Genomic DNA, 16,075 nt, shown 5'->3' on the forward strand with positions numbered 1-16,075 from the left:
AGCTTCCTACATTCCAGGATGTTTATGGATTGTGGTTCTGCTTTATACTACATCCATTATATTGGGAAACACCTATTATTAATTCTAGCTTGTTATTGGCTTCCTCAGTGTATTAAGGGCTGGCCCACTGTTGGTTCTAATCAACGTCTTGAGAAAATGTGACATAGACAAGTAGACAATCGAAAGCGTCTCTAGGGATGTTTACCCAGATTTAAAGGGGATTATGGGAATGAGGTGTTTGCTGAATATTGAGGTTTCTGGACAGTTTCCCTTAAGTCATTTTCTTGACTGATGTATTTCACTTCAAAGAAGGCTATGCATTTAAATGGCATAATTAGTCCCTCGTGTGTCTATTACCATCAATTCAAAAAACGAAATTTGTTTAATTTGCTGAGTGATAATTAGGTTACATGACAAAACTGCATAACTGAATTCTGGACAAATCTGTGACTATATATATATTATATATATTAATAAGCAACACACTCTGGTAATTATTCTGCAACTTAACCTTCTTTTATTAAAAGGTGTCCGTGAGATAATACACGCACAGGCACTTACTGTAAGTGCAATTTCAAGTTTCTTTGAGCTGAAATTTGGTGGTCAAGAATACACGAGAAGGAAACATCTGTATTGGGAATAATACTAGGAATGAGACATTTGCGTAACATTGAGAGCATTGAATATGATTGAAATAGCTATTGTTGATGGGGAATCTGTCACTATGTGCTTCAGTGCATTTTGGGATTGCTCTGCAGGGGGATTCTCAATGCCAGTAAAAGAGCAAACCAAGTGGGTCATTTCCTGTGGATTGGATCAGACAGCTGGGGAGCCAAACAAAGTCCCATTCATCAACTTGAGGATGCCGCTGTAGGGGCTGTGACAATCCTGCCAAAAAGAGCCACAATTGAAGGTAACGTTGTTATCTTGTATTTCTGTAGCAGCACCCCGCTACCCTTGAAAATGTTGCTTTTTTCCCCAAACTTCCTTTGTGCTTTTGAGATCTGTGTGATAAAGTCCTTTTCTGTGTGCTTCATTGGGACCCAGGGACATGAGGGGTGCTGGTGTTAGAAATGTAAGCTTTGCTTCTCTAGAATGAGAGAGGTAAAAGGAACATACAGTAAGCAGTGATGTTTTGAACTCTTCTACTATATAATGGGCAGCCACTGATAATTTAAAGGGCAAGAATAAATGCTCCTACATCATGCAAATGTGCTTTTCTTGACAAGATGTGCTATCCAATTTAAATATATTTTTAGGTATTATGATGCAAAGACTAATACTGTACTGTACATGCATTGTGCTGGGCAGCACAGGAACAGAATCAGACTTTTGCTTTGAGGATGAAACATCATGTCACCTGCCACGCAGTAGTGTTTATATATCAACGTGCAGTGGTGGGGTTCAATGGTTTCAGTAGCATGGCAAAGATGCAGAAATGTAGGCCTCCAGCGTAGTAAATGAACTCTTATAGTCAGTAACCTTGAGTTGGATTAATTAGGCAGGCTGTGACTCTCAAGGCTAGGCGATTAAGTGGACTCCCTGTGATGTTTGATGTTGCTTTTTGGAAGCTATTTTTTTGTTCACTAATCATTTACATATTAATTTGAATTTGCTGTTTGTGGGGATTGTGCAGGATATTAAGAAATTGCATTAATAGGGTGTCTGGATCTGTGCAGAGAGGTGACTGTGGCCTCTGGACAGCCTTCACTGACAAGCATACCTGCTATTCACCCTGCTGTGCTGAAACCGCATCCAAAGAAAATTAGATTTTCAAAAGAGTATTCTTATTGTACAAGAAGAAAAATCCTGGGTTTTGTCTGTGGGATTATATTTAAGCGTTCGTTTTACAACCTTTATAAATTATCTGTACTAGAAGAATGTGTCTTCTCTTGTTAATGTCCATCATTAATCAAAGTAAATCTTCATTTTGTTTTATGCCAATGGTGCTTCTTCTGTATAATTATGCACTTTAAAAGGGTGAGATTGCACACTGATAAATGTATACCCTTTTGCTTTTTGATTTTGTTTGATAAATTTATAATTAACAATTATTTTTATTATATGCTGTACTACTCAATTTGGAATATCCAGTTGTGTCTTTGTCTTGGTTCACAGTGATGACCCCTGTACCCACATAGGGAGAAAAAGGAAGTGCAGATAGGCTCCTCATATGCCCCCTACTCATCAAGCCATTCATCTTTCGACACACTACAGGCTCTTCAGTGTTATGCAGGAGGTTCAGCGCTGACTGAACCATAGGTGAATCCCTCATTGATGTCACCATGACCCAGCAGTTATCTCAGCAGTCTAAGATTTGAGAGGTACACATAGACTACTGGGCCATAAACTAAGATTTCTTCACTAAATAGTCATGGTTATATTATTGTGCATTTGGTACTGTGAAATGTAAATAATGGCACAGATGCATGGTAGACACTGGTATAACACAGTGTCTTGTTTCTTATGTAATATAGTATTTTATCACACTACTGGCTACGTTTTTGTTATGGCGAGTATTACGAACCCTGTGCAGGTTTCTAATGGAATCCGAGGTGAGCGAGTCCAAGAAGTGCGAGGCAGGAGAGTGGTCGAGTGTCCAGAGTGGGGAGCTAGGCAAACAAATCTGAGACGGGCGAGATGAAAGAATGGTTGAAAGGTACAAGCTGGAAAGGGGTCCGATAGGTGAGGTCCCAGAGCACAAGATGTCAAAGGTTGTAAGTAACGAGCTCAGGAGGCAGAAGGATGCCTAAAACTGAGCAGTGAACAAGGTGAGCACAGGGTTTAAGTAGTGAGGGAAGGGGTGTGGTGTTGTATTTGGGTAATGGAAGTTAATTAGGGCTAGCTGCGCTCGTAACAGTTTTACTGAGGAGGTATAGAATGGGAATATTACCAGGGTTTATTCATTTAATTGTAAAGGTAACCCCTACCACAGAGGTGCACAGTGAAGCAAAACACCTGACTTTTGGGATAGCAGTAACTATCAAGCTCATTAATTTTTTTAAGTGATATGTCTGAATACCAATGTACTGTAACTGGATGTAATCCCCCATTACTAGCTTCATCTATCTCATGGTTGATAATAAAAACTCATTATTCATTTGATAAAATCTTAAAATACAATACCTTGTCCAGTCTAAGTACCCTGTGTTTGGTACTCAGATTGGTACATAGAGAACCATTGCAGTTGTGTATTCTGTATGACAAGGATGCTGAGTGGAGTCTGGCATAATCTTTGCGTATTTTTATACCTCTGAAGGCCCATATCACTGCTGACATTAAAACAGCACATCCATTCGGTCCTTTATGCCAAGTTGTGTTTCTTTTTAGTTGTGATCAAGGGACATTAAACTAATCCCATCAAATCTATTTTAATTCTCCAATTCTGCAGATACAGTAGCTCAACGGGAAAAAATAACTCTTCTATAAATTTTAATATTGAGCAGTGTATTGATTGATTTTTCAATATTGGACACTTGATGTCTTTGAAAGAACCAAGGTTGTGACTGCAAAATTCATGGTATGAATCAATCTGCTCTCCACACTGTAATTAAGCTGACTTACTGTCAAATAATGTCTATGAGTGCAAATGCATGTGTATACCAAAACAACAAATGATGAACAAAGATTGTCATATTATGTTGAAAGTGTTTCCCTGATGTTTTTCACTTTACCTTCTTGACATTCCTCTGACATTTTGGCAATGCCCTCTCCTCTTTGAAATAGTATTCCCTGGCATGTTGCATTTGCAATGGTACAGCAAAAAAAAAACAGAGCAGTGAAAACATAGAATCCAGCTTTAGGTTTTGGGTACTAGAACTAGTTGTTTGTTTTCAAACCAGCCAGAATGAATACAGAAGATGACAATCTAACCCTGTTTGATGTTAATGAGAAGCACTTGGATAAAAGCTTTGTGGAAACTGAGCATTTGCTCTTCAGTGATCTTTTAAATCCTGTTTGTTCTATCAAGCTTCTTCTCCTAATATTATCATAATTATGAATGTTTAATTATGAACTTTTTGTAAAATGGCACAGCCCATGTGAATGATTATTTAATCATTATGTACAGTATGAAGTATTTTATTAAATTAATTTAACTTCAGAGAAACTCTTATACCCTTGCAGTTACAGTATAACCCCTGCATGAGTCAACAGGTACGGTAGTTGAAGACAAGTAGTAGCACTTCCTCTATCACTCTCTTAAAATGGAACTATCCAAATGATTTTAGACACTACTTTGTTCACTTTGTTAAACCTAAAGACCTAGTGATTTATTGTCAGCATAATCAAATAGTCAGTCTAAGCCTGCCAGTGTATGAAAACAATGTTGGCTTACAGGTACATTTCAGCAGAGCAGGCAGGGCATGAACTTGGGTTCTCTGCAACTATGCCAGTTTGAGCATTCCAAAAGATGTTCTAAGGGCAATGTCAGACTGGCAATGTCAATGCTGGACACACAGAAATTAGGAATATTATTCTTTCCTGATACGGTGCTCTGTGTAACATGGTAAAATATATGGTCAGAATAAAAATATAAGGTTATAAAATTAGCAATAATTAAGACCTCTCAATTTATGTACTGTACTGAATGTATTTAATTATTAATTAACTACACTCAGATTCTTAAGGATTCTGAACAGATTCTGAAGTAAACAGAGACAGAGTTCTGTACATTTTGTTACCATACTGTTTCTAGCAAACATGATCATGAAAGAAAAAGATATCTTCTAAAATTAAAAATAATTTGATAAATTCTAGTGTAATATGAAAAAAAAACTTTTCTTTCACTCTTAAGCAGTGGTGGTTTAAAACTGAGATCATGGCTTCCAGCTATCATTCAGCTTTGGACAAGGGTATTGTACCGTATCGGCTGCATCCAAGATACCTTAGATATCCAGGCCTTGGGTTTTTCCCTGTCTTCCTTTCTAAGGTTCTTTCCAAGTTTTCCTGAGAAAACTTTGAATGCTTCTAGATTTTCCAGTGCCTTGTATGGCCTGTACATGGCACTTTCCCAATAGTTCCTAGGTTTAGTTGGAGATATTCAGTCAGGTCCTTACTGCAGCGGACTATACATTGTCCATCTGGTGGTTCTGTAGAATTCTCCAATGCTCATCCCTTTTACCTCACATCAGCATATGGCTTGAGGGAGAATCCATCGTTTTAAAATAACTCTTCTTATTATTACAAATTTGTACCGTCGGGCAGGCAGATACAAAATCAATCATTAATACTCCATTTAGACTAGTGTATTATTGAATTGTCATATCAAAAGGCCTTACAGAGGCAGGCTATAAGAAAAAAGATAACTGCCAAAAATAGGAAGGGAATAATATTTGTCAATAAAGAATCGTCATGAATAATAACTTGAGATGACAGGTCAAAAATAACAGCAAATCATCCAGCCATTTTCTAACCACTTCACCCAATTCAATGTCTCTGGGAAGATGGAGCCTACAGTATCCTGGCAAGTAACATGCACAAGGCAGGGTACAACTTGGATGCGACGCCAGTCCATTGCAAAGCAGATGAACAGACACAAACACAATTAACCTACCAGTATGTTTTTGAACTGTGGGAGCAAACCGGAGTATGAGGTCCAGAATTTACCCCAGGGCCCCAGCACCGCAAGGCAGCAATATTAACCATTGCGCCACCATGCTCCTCACTGTACAGTAGATCATATCCAATTATATTTACATTGATTACAATTATATTTTAATGTTTATTTTTTTCCTCTTGTTTTTACATTCTAGATATTAGTAGTGCTCAATATTCAAGAAGAAAAATGTCTCATTCCTGCTGAATGCGGTTTTTCACACTGAATCAGATTTTCTTCATTGACATTCCCTTGCAAACATTGTTTGGTTTTACATATCTACTGTAATATAACTATGAATATAAACAATCATAAAAATTAGATAGCAGCGCACAACCATTGCTGCTGCTGGATCATGTAATTAAATGTGAACAAAGACATGATAGATGAACATTACAAAATATTTCCAACTTGAACAATATGTTTTATTCTAATACTTCTATAGATAATTAACATGCAGATTTCACGTGGATAATTGTATGTGGAGAATCATATTTATAGTATATTTCTTTGAGACAATTTTCTTCTTAAAATGTTTGTGTTATAATTTCCTCAGGTCAGTTTAGGGTTGCCACCTTTCTGGTTTTCACCTGGACAATCCAGTTGTCAAATTTCATCAGTTTAAAGAAGTTGAGTAGCTGGACCCTTATCCAGACTGATATGTCATGATGTGCTGAACACCAAAGGAGACATGAAATGACCATCCTACAGCACAGGACATATCTAAGAAGGACACCATCACCAACAACCAGACAGTGAGTGAGGACATACAACTTTTGTTTGACAGTTACCTATGGAAAAGGTGGCAACTCTACTACGCCTGCAGCCTTTTTTCCGTGGGTGAGATGCAAAAATGTTAAATCTGTGCACATCATCTTTCTCTGCTGGAGAAAGGTCACAAGCAGTAAAGGATATAGTAAAATAACACACAGTTGGATATCATATAGCTAAGATTTTAATATAACAGACAGTGATTTACAGTAGATAGACCCTCTGTATAGGGCTTTCATGTTTTAAATCCTTGATGATTGAAAGTATAATTACATTTGCATAACTGATTAATGCTATATAGAAAATGCTATAAAAGAAAAAAAGTAGCAAAATATTCCACAACTACTCCAGGGCCTCACCTATTTATAAGTTTTAACACTAGACCAAGCACATAACATAAACTTGATTCCAGGACTAATGGAGGTACAGTATGAGGCACTGTTATCTAGTCATTAGTCATAGTTTGCCCCTTCTGGTGTTAAAAAAGGCATTAAGGATTTTTTTGTATTTATAAATGTTTAGTCTCAATCAGACTACATTATTGATCAGGCAGAAGACCTATGGCAGGACCTCTTCACTGCTCTAAGGGGAAAATAAACAGGTAAATTATATAGCTAGGTGGCTCATGAAGGAAGATAATGAAAGTTTCCAGTGTCTGCCAATCAGTGAGACGATGTTCTTCCTTATGCCTTTCAGGGGCTACCTCAATAACTGACCCGAAGCCAGAGGCAGCTCATCACAGATGTTCGCTAGCTCGTCGAACCCCCAGTGTCTTTCTTATTGATCTGCGTACTTCTCTTCTTTCAGGTGACCTGTATTTCCTTCCCCCTCACGTGATACTGGCACTTCAACAGTACTGTCTGTTTAATGGACTGAAGCGGTGAGCACCCCATTCAATCTTGCACATGCGCGGTAGCTGCCAGCAGTCTTCCAGGACTTATTGCCATTGCCTGGAGTGCAACGGGGCATGTGCTAAGATAAACAGGTGGAGCTGAGTCTCCTCCCTATCTTGCTTACTGTGAGACGTCATGCATTGAATCTGCTGCCATGTGAAGCTGCTCATGTGCTCCAGTTGTATAAATTAAAGTTATGAGCGAGGATCCTGTGAGTGCGCTTTAGCAGAAGTTTCAGTTTTGCAGTTTTTGTACAAAAAATTAACATCTGTGATAGTAGGAATATAAAGTAAGTAACGTTCTAAATTCATAAGTTTTCCCTTTTTAGGTTGTTGTTGGTTTTTTATCTGAAGTCCTGCATTTTTTTGAAAGAACCAATGTTACAGTATGTCTCTACCATGGGAGAGGCTGAAACCGTAAAACAGAGGAATGATTTTGCCTTTCTGATTTTGTTTACACTCTTTTTGGGCGAGAACATGGCTCACCTTTTCCAGAGCCAAGTTGTGCTACAGTATGAATTTTACTGTTGTCTTTAATAAAGCAAAGCATTGCTTTTACAACCTCCCAGCAAAAGCTGTGCATTTTCACATACTGTATATGTGAATTTCTTGCATATTTGGTGTTTTTTGTATCTGGGAAATTAATCATATCTTGGCTGGCTAGTTTTTCTGTCATACCTGAATATTTTTTTTTAAGTTCTGCAGTACATTTTTCCCAGAGACGTGATGATGGATTGACTGATTTGTATTCACTAGTCTTTCTCAAGCAATTCCAAGCAACCATCTCCTTCCACCCTATCCAAGGAGCGAATGCCAGGAATGTTTAGCCAGCAGCTTGCATTGCCTGAAGCTCTTTGGAACTGCAATTTAGCATAATGCTAGAAAAAACATAGAAGTGACAGGCCTTTCTTCCTTCAAACTGAGTTTTCTCTTTTTCTTCCTGAGGCTGGGTAAATGTACATACTAGCAGTAACTGAATTATCAGTATACAGTCTTTCAGGGAGTAAAATGACTGTCAATAATCTATTATATAGAAATATACTGTACAGATAGCAGGCTCACATACTGTATTGTGCCATCACAAAGCAAGATGATTCAAATTTCAAAAGAAGAATGTGGACTGTTTGTATTAACATCCTGCCTTTTAATTGCAGTCTTTTTGTCGAAACAGAAAATAGTCATAATATTAGATATTAGAAATAAAAATTATTTTTTCAATTGCTGTCTTATACTGTAATAAGTAGATGTCTATCTGTGGTTGTAACAGTATACTGCACGGTACCAGACACAACTTTGATTTAAAAATGTGACTCTTTTTGCAGTGTAATTGGTAAGAAACAATGTCAACCCACTGTTAATCATTGGATTAAACAGACATACAGTATGTACTGTTGATTTTGGCCATGTTAGGGAAGTTCACTTTTCATGCTCAAGTTGACTTACTGTAAAAGACTTTCTAGAGGTAATTCAGGGAGAGGAAGGCATCTTACAGCTCATCCCCAGCCGTGACTGCTCTGGCAATGAATGTAACGTCTGGAGCTGTATAGTGAAGGAACATGATAACCGCCCACTGACCACAGCAGGGAAAGGAAAAAGATGATTGATTCCACTTCATGTGATAATTGTAGGGGCATCCTGTGGTGTGGACCTGCTGAGTATAAGTATAGCTGCTTATAGAAGGATTTTTCTTTCCCCCATTAACACAACTGCAGAATATACATTTTATTTCTATATGGGAGATACCGAAGGGATTTAGGAGAAGGCTCAAACCTCTTCTTTCACATTTTTTTCCTTTCCATCCTCCTGAATCTGCTTGTTTTCCAAAATCCACAGGGTTGTTAAAGTAGAACAAGGTGGTTAGTTGATATATTCTTATGGATCTGAAATTACTGGCTAATGTAACTCTGAAAATCCAACAGTATATGGCTATATAGACTCCATTGCCCTAAAATGGAATGTTGTCTAAATTACCTTAAAAGCAAAAGTTTTCAAACTTGTAAGCCACAAAAACCATGCTCATTGAGATCACAATTCAACACATTTCCAATAATGGAATACTTGTCAAAAAATAATACTGTACTGTACTGTTGATACTGTACATTCTCTTTGATTTGGTAATCATTTTAGACTAATATTGTGATTTAGTGAAGCATATTTTCCACTCAAATGAGTGGAAGATTGTGGAAACTCTTTGAAGAAAGTCTGATCCCTAACCCTCAGACTCAGAAAACACCTCACCATTGAGGCCCAGCCACATTTTCAATATCAAAAGAGTTAAAAAGAGTAACTATTTTAAAATACCAATTTTCCTGGTTGGGGCTGCACATCCCATTGGGAAACTAGATTAAGGAAGATTAAGGATTTTATTTTACTTAATATAGTGTAATATAGTGCCCCCCCTTCAGGGGTGGTGGGAGAACTTTACTCCATTTGTCCAGCAGTTTTAACAAGAATAGGAACGATTCTTTTTGTGCAATCAATATATCATATACAGATTACTTTATAGACTATAGGAATGTAGTTGAAATAAATTGATTATTTGTATGTTTAGATTTTTAATACATTTATTTCTTTTACTTACTATACAGTATGAGATGTTGTTATTTCACAGAATATGTGGCTATCAGTGATTGACTTTATTTGACTACAGAACATTTTATTATTCACTGGCAAAACAGTGCATTTCTCTTTGAAGAACAGATATACGTTTTCTAAACATTTTCTAAAACTTGTATGCCAGTCTTATTATGTGTAGAGTTTCCAAAAGAAAAAGAACACACACCTTAAGATTACAGAACATGCACAGTAGAATAGAACAGGGAATACATTCTTTCTACTCCAAAAATATGTATTAACACTTTTTTACAATGTCTTAGCAAACACAAGCCTTCAAAAGAAGTTTGTAAGTGGCTTGCCACTCATTCTTGTCTGAATGTCACGTTATTTCAAAAATCATATTTTGAATAGACATCTCTCAGCTTGTAAAAATTCAGACCCACACATGTCTCTCCTTCCTCCTTGCTCGACATTGGGATCGGTTGTCGAGAGGCTCACCTCACCAGGTCGCCCCACGTCCACTACCTGAGGGCTTATGTCTCACCCTGACTCCACCCAATACCTTGAGCCTGGACAAACCCTCTCGTTCGCTCCGTTCCTACCGCTACGCATAGGGTCCTACCGTCTCGCCAGTCTCTCTCCGCAGCTAGCCCACGGCTTCCCTGACAGAATGCAGAGCCTACATTGGACTCCATGAGTGGTCTCCTGGCCACCCTGGCTTCTGTTCCTTGTCTCCCTTTACTTCTTTCCCTGCCTTTTGTTTTTCTGGCAACCCTGGCTTCTGGTTTCCCGGCCACTCTGGCTTCTGGTTCCCTGGCCTACCCGGCTTCTGGTTTCTTGTCTCCCTGGGTTTGTTATTGTTGATTGTCCCCCCAATCAACAATACTGGGGGGAGGGTAGTGTCACACCATCCACAGCCGGAGGGCGCTCCTGCTTCTAGTTTCCCTGTGCTTTCCTTGTACTTTCGGTGTGTCTTGTGTCTGGGGCTTTATATTTCCGGGTCTCTGTTCCATCAGGGGTTATTTTGTCGTGTTTTGTCCACCTGGGCTCCCACGCCCACTGTCTCCCCGTCCTGGGCTTCCACGCCCGCCGTCTCCCTGTTTTTTGTCTGTTTTTTGTTTCCCTGTTCCTCAGGGCTTATTGTTTGCTGTGTGTGCTTTGTTACATGTTTTGTCTGTTTTTTTGTGGTCTCACTCCAATGCAGCCTCACCCAGTCCCCCCCTTCCTCCACCCAATAAAGGTTTTTGTACCCTGGAGGAGGGGGTAGCTCTCAGCCGTGGACTCCCGGAGGTTTCCTTTCAGTTTCCTTTCAGTTAAGTTTTTCCTCCCCCCAGTGCTGTGCAGCATATATTTTGGGGGCATCAGGAGCTGCCCTTGGGGGGGGGGGGTACTGTCACACCCTCCACAGCCAGAGGGCGCTCCTGCTCTGTCCTGTTCCTAGTTTCCCTGGGCTTTCCTTGTACTTCCAGTGTGTCTTGTGTCTGGGGCTTTATATTTCCGGGTCTCTCCTTCCTCCAAGCTCGGCGTTGGGATCGGTTGTTGAGAGGCTCACCTCACCAGGTCGCCCCATGTCCGCTACCTGAGGGCTTATGTCTCACCCTGACTCCAGGCAATAACTTGAGCCCGGACGAACCCTCTCGTTTGCTCCGTTCCTACCGCTACACATAGGGTCCTACAGTCTAGCTGGTCTCTCTCCGCGGCTAGCCCCTGGCTTCCGTGCCAGTTACCATGGTGAAACAGATATTCTCATGCATTTGAAAAGTGCTGATCTTAATATAATCAGAACTTCTGAAATTAAGTAATTTTTTAGATCTGAAGAGCATGCTGTGATCCAATAGTACATCCCGTCCCCATCTCCTATAGGAAAAAGCAAGCAAACATGCAAATACTGTATGCATTCATATACAGTATACTGTATATATATACAACATTTTTGTCTTCCAGTTGGACTTAAACGTAGCAGTTTATATCTTAAAGAATTATTATTTTTTTTTAATTTTCAGTTTCTTTATGATCCCAGATAGTAAAAACTAAAATTTAAAGTTCTTCCACTTGAAATTGCAAATCCTAAAGATGAACTTTGGAATAATTGAGTGGCAATACTGTAAACAGAAGCTACATTACTTCTTGAAGTTCAACATTTAATTGTGCTGTTATCAGTTGTTATCATTTTTTATTTCTGTGTTTAACAAAAGCAAAATAAAAAAGAAATGCAATTTGCTTAAGGACTGTTTACAAAAGTGATAGACTTAAACAATGGGTTCAAATCGAGCAGTTATAGGTCCAAAACATGACTTTTTATTGGTGCTACTGTACATACAGTATTTATTGTATTAATTGGGCCCCCCGTGAGCCAAATCCTTTGGCATTTCGTGCAACAGTTTGTTTTAATTTTGCTACTGAAGTGCTCAGTAGGAGTCACTGCTTAGGCAGTCACCTCCGACTGTGTTTGTTTGTATAGGTTCTTGTTGTTTTGGTTAATTTTCTACAGTGAGCTTTATGAAACATACAGTAATACACTTCCAGAAGACTCATTCATGTAGCTGAACATCTCAAGACATTTGGGGTCCATCTGATAAGAAATCCGGAATAAATTAAAAACTTTTTTGAAAACCTCTTACAAATAAACAATGGGTTTTCAACATTTGCTCTTGTAAATTGGTATGCAATAGTATAAATGTAACTCTGATATATATATATACACACAATATAATGTCTTTTATTAATATTCCCCTTTCCTTTTCACAAGGTTCTCTTGGGAGGTCACAACCACAGGTCGGACAAGCAAATCATTATCTGTGTATCAAAGACACCTGTATGTTACAGTATGAATCTAATCTAAGGGGTGAATGCTCTCTCTTACACTTGGAAAAGAGAAAACAAAATGGTGCCTTAATGCCGTTATCTCAACACAGCAACTTGTACACATCTGGGTTTGGAGTCAGTAAGGATTCAGCTCTTTGGTCAAGAAACCTAGTAGGAATGAAATAAGATGTCAAAGCAGTAAAAAATGTACAAAATAAAGATAGTGATATTTGTGGCTGTAGAGATAGGTTTGCAGGGAATTTAAATTAGGACAAGGTACAACAGGACTGATTCCCCTTTACCCTTGTGCTAATAGAGGAACTACCTGCAGGTGTTTGGGAAGTTGGGAATTATTGCAACTCCAAATAAAGGCAGTGTAGTCAGTGCAATGGCTCTTTGATCTATGATGGTTAAAAGATATATTCTCCTAGAACTCCAGGCAGAATAAAAACAAGATATCCACTTTCAACTTTCACTTTTAATCTTAGCTAATTCTGAGAACAAAGTAATGATTTCTGAGTGATAATGTGCAGGGCTTTCTGCCTGTATGCGTGGAGAGCTGTACAAAAGAACTTGTAATCCACTTCCAAGGCAGGGGTAGCTGGAGGCGTAGGACCTGCGAACCAAGTGGGAATTAATGAATCAAAAATAACAAGCTGTGGAACTGGGATGTGACTGTCGCGCGAGCAGCTCTGTGACAGCATTAAGAGGGATTAGCTGTTGACTCGAACTCCACAGATATTCTAGTGTTCACACGCATTAATCTTTCAGATCTCTTGGTGTCAATTGTTGGCTGCATTAAAAGCAACATTCATTTGCTCAGAGAAACCTCAAGGACATTTTTTATTAAAAAGGCAGATGTTGCTGGTATAAAATATTGATCCACACAAGCTAATTGGGGAATTGCATTACTTCCTTTTCCAGGTTTAGGGATGGCATTGATATCTTGTCAGTAACGCTTGTGACAGAGGATGAAGGCAGGGTTCAGAAAGACAAAGAGTTGGCTCACCCTGACATCTACCCACTTCTACTTAACTTTGGAATAATCTCATTGGCCACCAGCTGCCTTGAGAAATTATTGCATGTTTTGTTTTTCTATTTTTTGTATTTTTATATTATATATTTGGTTTATGTGATACTCTGCCCTATGGTTTAGATTATTTACCTTACTACCGGACTATTTTATATAGAGTAGATACAGTTATACATACTGTATAAACACCATACAATATTTAGTAACTACAACTATAATACTGTGTACGACTAATTTATCATGCTCAAATACCCACCTGTCAAAAAGACAAGTTAAAGGGATATTTTTTTAACTGAATTTAAGTAAAATCAAAATGTCAGTGCCAACATATACAAATGGAATATACACAAATATCTGACACACCTCAGGCGTTCTGAAATTCTTACTTGGCATAGTGTTCAAGTTCCAGTTTTTAAGAAGGTACTGTATGTCATTGATCCTAATACAAGAACAGAATATTTTTTTTTACTAATAAAGATAAGAGAGGTGGTTGACATAATACATACTGTACAGTGTCAGTGAAGCTGTTGCTGTTTTGATTGTGTTTGAGAAGTGCAATCACAAATAGGGAAATCTACATGAATAAATAATAAATAGGTATTCTTGGCAATTCCAAAGTGTACTATACCAATACTTCTAGTCAATCTTCCTTAATTGACAGCAGTTTGCTAGCAGCATTAACTTATTAGAGAGGTCAAATACAACTGAAATGCTTTCACGTTCCTTAGGTTATATATGGCAGCACATTTACAGGGTTGTTAGCCCATTGTATTGAAACCTGTCTTAAAGATTAAGTATCCCATCTTTAGAGCTAATTAAGGCACTAAACTTTACATTTTTCTTCTGGCGGCCTATATTTTATCTCAATTAACCTCTAAAATTTGCATGCAGGCTTGCTCTGAGGTACTGCTATGATTTCAGAGAGAGCCTTGTCTGGAAGGCACTTTAAACAGCTTAAATGCAAGTTTATCTTAATCTCTTATCTTTAAATGAAGTCCTAGATATTATGGAAGCAAAGTAATTGATCTTATTGATCCTATAATCGGTTCTACTGTGTACTGGATTTTCACACTTAAAAACACATCTATTGAAATTAATATGTTCCCCAACCAAATAAACCCTACATGTAGACATACTGTACACATGTTGTTAACATAGGAATTCTGAAATTCACAATGAACTGTATGTGAAGGTTCCTTATGAATAAATGAGACTATACAGATTCAGAGCACAATTCAATCAATTAAGCTTAAATTACAGCATATGCTTTTAGAACATAAAAACATTAATTCTTATTCAGTGTTCAATCAGCTGAGGATACTTCAGTTTTGAGAGCAGATCAGATTGAGATTTGCTTTTTGATAAGAGACATACAGGGCATGGAACAGTCTATATTTAATGTCTAACTGCATTAGTTCAATGCCATAGTAACTGTATGATGAGTACAATAAAATCCTAGAATTGTAGAATTGTTATTTTATAAGTGCTATTCATTTCTGCATGCTGAAGCAACAATAATCACACAAGCAGGGCCACATGGGACTTGCCATGAAAAATAGTCAAGATTAGATTTATAGCACCTGCCCTGGACTGTTTCATGAAATGGCTCATGTTCACAATTGATTCCAAAGTGATCAATAAACATGAGAAACACTCTGTGAACACTTTAATATTAGTGCTATTACTGTTCTGAGGTGTTTCCATTACAGGAGAAACCATGCCTGTTGAATTGTTGACATGATGTCTTGTTCCAGACATCCAAGGTCAACTTTGATAGGTTAACCAATGCATTGGCATTGCATTCTTCAATATTTAAACCAGTAAAGCATCTCTGAGTCACCACTGGTCATCAGGCTCAAACATGGAAGATTAATTTGACATTAAAAGTGAATGAAAAAAATCACACTATCGGGAATACTAAAAAAAACATCAACATTCATCAGTGTTATGTTTATGGTTTCTTTTGTTTAATATTATAAACATGATGTATTTTAAGAGACAATATTATTAAGACTGCCCTAAGATAAAATTCATACTCTAAAACTATGTACTGTACATTTTTGTAAGTGCTGCAGCTAAAAACAATGCACTGCATTTATATTTTTGTCACTTCTATTATTTTAACGACTTATTAGCTTCAAGACAATGCATTCCAATCAAATGAGTACGTAACAGGTTATTAACACTTCAGTGTGTCTTTTTGTTTTGCCTGCATCAATATACCTGCTCACCTGTAGGTTGTTCACTACTTACTGTACTGTTTTTCTTTCTAAATCTAGTGGTTGTAATTGTGTACCAAGATTTATTGTCATTGAAGTTAGTAATATTGCTACTGTAGTAGTACTAGATGTTTTTATTGTTGTTGTTGACCCAGGGACAGATTACTCTACATGTTATTATATAAAGATTTGTTATGCTTTGT

General features: G+C 37.8%; 1 protein-coding gene across 1 annotated transcript in view; it reads left to right on the forward strand.

The window, feature by feature from the left end:
* Positions 1 to 16,075, forward strand: part of grm7 (glutamate metabotropic receptor 7) — a 241,636-nt gene that overhangs the window by 128,024 nt on the left and 97,537 nt on the right. The window contains exon 4 of the mRNA XM_088916628.1: positions 759 to 913. Within this exon, the coding sequence (XP_088772754.1) occupies positions 759 to 913 (155 nt within the window). The remainder of the gene's footprint in view (positions 1 to 758; positions 914 to 16,075) is intronic.

The sequence above is a fragment of the Atractosteus spatula genome, chromosome 5, assembly GCF_055471065.1.
Source record: "Atractosteus spatula isolate fAtrSpa1 chromosome 5, fAtrSpa1.hap1, whole genome shotgun sequence".
NCBI lineage: Eukaryota > Metazoa > Chordata > Actinopteri > Semionotiformes > Lepisosteidae > Atractosteus > Atractosteus spatula.